This window comes from Lampetra fluviatilis, chromosome 57 (assembly GCF_964198595.1).
Source record: "Lampetra fluviatilis chromosome 57, kcLamFluv1.1, whole genome shotgun sequence".
In the NCBI taxonomy this organism is placed as follows: Eukaryota; Metazoa; Chordata; class Hyperoartia; order Petromyzontiformes; family Petromyzontidae; genus Lampetra; species Lampetra fluviatilis.
The window spans coordinates 7,402,385-7,408,778 of NC_136331.1; the positions used below are offsets into that span (position 1 = coordinate 7,402,385).

The window sequence follows — 6,394 nt, forward strand, 5'->3', positions numbered from 1 at the left end:
CCCACGGACACACACACAGATACACACCGACACACACAGACAGACAGGCACTCACCCGTTACACCTCATACCTTAACGTATTATCCCCAAGCCCCGCTCTGCGTGCATGTGTGTGTGTGGGTGTGTGCATGTGTGTGTGTGGGTGTGTGCATGTGTGTGTGGGTGTGCGTGTGTGGGTGTGTGCATGTGTGTGTGGGTGTGTGCGTGTGGGTGAGTGAGTGCGTGTGTGGGTGGGTGGGTGTGTGCGTGTGTGATTGACCCCACCCCACGCGCACACACGCACACACACTCACGGTCCATTGTTACATACGCACAAGGTCATAAACGCGTATATATAGGACCGGGCGGTGTTGGACCCTTCTCATTAATTAAAGACAAAACCAGCACGAAGCGTAACAGGGTGTGTGGGGTGGTGGTCAGTGACAAGGGGGTTTTCTCTAACTCATCACAAACGATAGACACGTACACACACACACACGCGCGCGCAGATAGGCAGCTAGACGTACACTCTGCATGTACACGCACCTGCTTAGTCCACACAGAGGAAACGACAACGTCCGAGACCGCGTTGTGTTCATAGCGAGATATTGTAATACTCACCACAGCGAGCACAACACACATCACACACACACCACACAACACACACAGACAGACACGTGCGAGAATTCGCAATACGATTTGGCAAAGTTGCGCGCCGCATAAAAGGTCCTCCCCACCCTCCCCACCCTCACCACGAAAAAAAAACACGCAGATACAATTCTAAGAACTATCAGCAGCATCATCATCATCATCATCATCACCACCAGCAGTCGTATCATCATCATCATCAGCAGCAGCAGCAAAGTCGGAGAAGTCTCAAAAGCCGCACCAGCGTTGCCGAGATCCGGCGCGTCTGTCTCCGGCGACGTTTCGTGACGGAAGACGAAGCCGGCTGCTCGACATCGCCGCATGGATTCAGACGCGAGCTCCGTCACGTCGAGTCGCGCTTCCTCGCCGGAGGTGGACGTCTACCTGCGAGCCTCGGGCCAGATGCTGGGACTGGGCGGCCGAGTCAGCTCCACCACCATCTCGTCGTCGGGCCCGTGCGGGGCCGACTCCTTCCCGGGATCGCTCAGCGAACGGGAGCTTCTGCTGCAGCAGATGCATGGAATCGGCGTCGGAGTGGGGAGCGGCGGCCTTGGTGCTGCAGGGATGACAGCGGCGTCGGCGGCCGGAACAGCGGCGATGCTGCTCATGAGCAGCGGCAGTAGCAGCAGCAGCAGCAGCAGCGAGGATCGAGCCCACGCGGCCGCCCTCGCCAAGTTGCACAAGGACAAGAAGAACCTGAGCGAACACGACCTCCAGTCGCTGCGCCTCAAGATCAACAGCCGCGAGCGCAAGCGCATGCACGACCTCAACCTGGCCATGGACGGCCTGCGCGAGGTGATGCCCTACGCACACGGACCCTCGGTGAGGAAGCTCTCCAAGATCGCCACGCTGCTGCTCGCCAGAAACTACATCCTCATGCTGAGCAGCTCCCTCGAGGAGATGAAGAGGCTCGTGGGCGAGATATACGGCAGCCACCACTCGGCGTTCCACCCCAGCGCGCACGCGTGCGCAGCCGCAGCCGCGGCAGCAGCCGCAGCCGCCGCGCCGCTGAGCCACGCGGCGGCAGCAGCGGCAGCAGCGGCCGGAGCTCCTCCGTCTCTAGCCGCGCACCACCACCATCACCACCACCACAACAACAACAGCAGCAGCAGCAGCCACCACCCGCTGCACCCACACCACCAGCATCACCAGGCCGTGCTGGGCGCATCGCTTCACTCCGCGGGGTCGCCGGTCGGAAGATCTGCCGCTCATCCCGCGGCGAGCAAAGCGTCCCAGCAGCAGCAGCAGCAACACTCCGGCCCTCCCGTCGCGCTCGGAACGGCAGCGGCTGCGGCTGCCGCGGCTTTCCATCAGTGGGGAGCCGTGCCGTGTCCGTGCGCGATGTGCCAGCTGCCGACTCATCACCTCCCCATCAGCGTCTCCACTGCTGTGCTGCCGCGGCTGTCGACCGATGCTAAGTGAGATGCACCACCACCACCACCACCATCGCCACCACCAACGCCACCACCACCGCGGCCACCGCAGTCTCCTGGCATCCACGACTCTCTCGTCCGACCATGGCCGCACCCCGTGCAAGGCAATGCGCTCCGGAAGATGCGCAATGACACGCGGGCGGGCATCGACCACCGCTGGCTGATGGGACGAGATGATCGCGGTAGTAGCAGAGCAGCAGCTAGTTGCTAACTTATCCCACCCTCCCTGGATCCTGGTGGTTCTTTGCGCGTGTGTGTGTGTGTGTGTCAGATGTACATAGCCAGAGAGACGCAGAGAGAGAGAGAGAGAGACGGAGTGAACGATGATTGTGCTGTAGATTGCGACTACAGCGAGGCGCGCGCGAGCTGTCGGTGCGATGCTCGCAAAAAGCTACGCTGAGCACGTGGAGCAGCAGACAGTCTACATAGACTGTCGCGATGTGACTTTTACAACAAGCGCGCGTGTTTGTCGGTGCTCGCGGACCAGAGTCGTCTTGTTGCAGCGGAACTTTGCTCGCCTGTGTACTCACGTGCACAGACATACGTGGAGCGCAGCGGTGGTGTGCGCTTGGAGTGCGCGTGGAGAGCGGTGGCGCAGCGGTTAGCGCTGCTAACACCCAGAGACGATTTTACGAACCGGTCCTGGACCTCCCCTAGGTCAAATGAGTACGTGGTGCGGCGTGTAAATATCGCCACGGGGGAGGGGGGGGGAGACAAAGGCGGCCGGGCGTGGTGCTGGCCACTCACCGCCTTCGTGTGCCGTGCCGACTTTCATGAGGTGCTCGCTAACAGCACTTGCTCCCAACAGTCTGTTCAGGCTATACGGGGATCTTTGCCTTTGTACTGCACCTAGCATGGCACAAGCCGTCACCACCACGTTGTTGTTGCTGTTGTTGTCGTTGTTGTTGCTGTTGTTGTCGTTGTTGCTGTTGCTGCAGTGGTTAGCGCCCTGCGCTATGCACCTGGCCACGTGAGTTCGACACCTGGCCACGTGATTTCGACACCTGGCCACGGCGAGTGATTCCTTAAACGGCCCTGCGGCCCCTTCCGCTGTTCAGCTCGTACTGAGCAGCATTGCTGAGGTGTGCTCAAACGACCCCCCCCCCCCCCCATGATTGTTTGCCCTCTAGCAGTCGATTGACAAATGGATGTAAATACTGTTGACGATTGCTATACTAATAATCATTATTATTCAATACACATGTGTACATACGAAGAGAGTCATACACGCGAACATAACAGTTGTATAGTTTTATAAACTATTGGAGGGATGTTTGGGGGGGTAGGTACCACCTTGTACACAGGTCTGGGTGTTAAGAGAAGCCACGCGCGTCCGCCTTTGTATCCCCAGTACTGACATTCGATGTTTTTTTTTAGCTAAACCGAACCTAGTGAGAAATCTGCTCGCACTCACTCACTCATACACACACACAGATCCCCGTATAGCCTTAAGAGACTGTTGGGGCAAGTGCTGTTAGCGAGTAGCACCTGTGAAGGCCGGCACGGCACACGAGGGGGTGGGTGGTCAGCACCACGCCCGGCCGCCTTTGTATCCCCAGTGGCGATGCTCACACATCACACCAGGTACTCATTTGAGGCTAAGTCGACCTAGGGGAGGCCCAGGACCGGTTCAGATAATCGTCACCGGTGTTGGCCCGTGAGCGGGAATCGAACTCGGGTCGCCAGGTTCGTTGTTCTAACCGCTACACTACCGCTCCCCACACACTCACACACACTGCTCATGGCTAACCACTACACTACCGCTCCCCACACACTCACACACACTGCTCATGGCTAACCACTACACTACCGCTCCCCACACTCACACACACACTGCTCATGGCAGGCGTTAATTTTTACCGTGGCCTGGGATTCCAACTGGAGATTTGTGTTTGGTTTTGGAACACTGATGGATCGATGCATTCCACTTTTGCACTCGAAGCACCCATCACACGATCTGTGATCTTTCAATCGGTAGAGGAAAAAAAACCCAACGTTCTCTCCGCTCGTACTTTCTCAAGACACCTGTTAACCGCTGGCTTGCACGGAACACGTTGTTATATACTTTACATACACATATACATAACGCAAATAGTCATTTAAAAAGGCAATGAAGTGAGTACAATTGGCGAACGACTTTCGGACGTTCGTTGGAGTGGAGAGATAGAGAACACAATCACGAGAAGTAAGTTTACGCGACGAAAACTTCGGGACTTTTTCTGAAGCATTTGCCCCGCTCGCTTGCGACTAACCGCTTCGTGTCACATTGAACTGCTCCGTTTACACGGTAATGTCAGCCAGTGTCATGCGAAACGGTCTTAGCCTAATGCAATTGGTCACGCACACACATATATATACAAACATACAGACACACGCACCATAACAAAGGCGAAGATCCCCGCCCCCAGACTTTTGGGGGCAAGTGCTGTTAGCGAGCACCTATGAAGGCCGGAACGGTACACGAGGGGGTGGGTGGCCAGCACCACGCCCGACCGCCTTTGTCTTCCCAGTGGCGATGTTTACACACCGCACCAGGTTCTAATTTGAGGCTGAGTCGACTTTGGGGAGGCCCAGAACCGGTTAAGATAATCGTCACTGGGTGTTGGCCGTGAGCGGGAATCGAACCCGGGTTGCCGGGTTTGGAGCGCAACGCGCTTACCGCTCCACTACCACGTACATAAACATACATCTACACGCACATAAGTCTCTATGTGTGTAGACACGTAGACAAACATTACGGAAACACGCACACACATACGCACACACACCAACACAAAACAACATGGGTTGAACATATACACACATATACACAGACGAACTCACACGTGCGGTAATAGAGACGAACAAAACGCACGCACACATAAACACATGCGACAATATACCGACATAAACACGCACGTACGAACAGAAACACACATTCCCCGTGTAGCCTTAATAGACTTTTGGGGCAAGTGCTGTTAGCGAGCAGCACGGCACAAGGAAGTGTGGGTGGGCAGCACCACGCCCCACCACCTTTGTCTCCCTTGTAGCGAGTGTTGACACACCGCACCAGGTACTCATCGGAGTCAACCCAGGGACAGGATCGGTTTAAATATTCAAATCATCGTCACTGATGCTTGCCGTGAGCGGGAATCGAGCTTGTGTCGCAGGGTTCTTAGTGCAGCGCGCTAACTGTTACACTACTGCTCCATACACACACAAACACACACACACAAACTAACACACAGACACACAAACACACATACACACAGACACACAGACAAATTAACACAGACAAATTAACACACAAACTAACACACGAACACACATACACACACAAATTAACACACATACAAAGACCTCCCGTATAGCCTTAACAGGCGGTAGGGGCAAGTGCTGTTAGCGAGCACCTATAAAGGCCGGCACGGCACACGAGGGGGTGGGTGGCCAGCACCACGCCCGGCCGCCTTTGTCTCCCGAGCGGCGATGTTTACACATCGTACCAGGTACTCATTTGAGGCTGAGTCGACACACGCACACACACAAATACAGATGCACACTGTCGGATGGATTTCGTGCAGAGAACGAGAGAGGAGAGAGAAAACAAGAACGCTGGCGGAAACCTGACGGAGTTGCTATCGTTATGTTCTTCCAGATATGAAGCAGGGTTCGGCTCACACGGAACTCACACGTTGCTCACACGAAGCTCACACACGGCTCACACGCAGAGCGGAGTCGCGATGCACAAATCACTTTTCAAATGGCACAAACGTTGTTCATTGCTCATTGAATGTTTTTTTTTTCTAAAAAAGGTGTAAGTTACCTTTTCTGCCATAAGAGGTTCAGACACCAATATATCGCTATTATTACAAGGCATCATCGAGTCTGCATTGCACACGCGTCGTCGTGGTGAAACACGCGAAACAAATGCGCTTTGGTGTATGTATGTCGAACTTATTTCGCACCGTACCTCGCCAGCCGTGCGAATCGGAGGTGCGTTGCACTGTCCTTCAAATTGCATCGATTATAATCTCAAGTGTGTGTGGTAAATGCAGACTTTGTGTTGCCGTGTGACAAGGTGACCATTTGGTGTCTGGACATCTTCACACATTCATCAGCTCGACACCACACTGCCAAACAAACGCAAAATGAATCCCGACAGATCGAATTGCTCCTCGACCTTAACGTCGATTCACGTTCATTTGGGAGCCTGTGACCTCGTGCGCTGAGGCTCACGGCCCCCGCTTGTTGACGCACGTGGCCCACCTTTACCACAGAGGTCACAGAGGTCACAGTCACACAGCAGTGGGAGATAGGACGCGAGACGGAGGATGTCACGCCGTGCGAGTTGTGAC

The 6,394-nt window shown here is 55.2% G+C and overlaps 1 protein-coding gene across 1 annotated transcript; it reads left to right on the forward strand.

Moving 5' to 3' along the window:
• The first annotated feature begins 852 nt into the window (after positions 1-852).
• On the forward strand, positions 853-2,313 carry LOC144950407 (oligodendrocyte transcription factor 3-like). The gene has a single exon (XM_078880520.1). The coding sequence runs from the start codon at positions 949-951 to the stop codon at positions 2,047-2,049; it is 1,101 nt and encodes a 366-aa protein (XP_078736646.1). The 5' UTR covers positions 853-948; the 3' UTR covers positions 2,050-2,313.
• Positions 2,314-6,394: the final 4,081 nt, after the last annotated feature.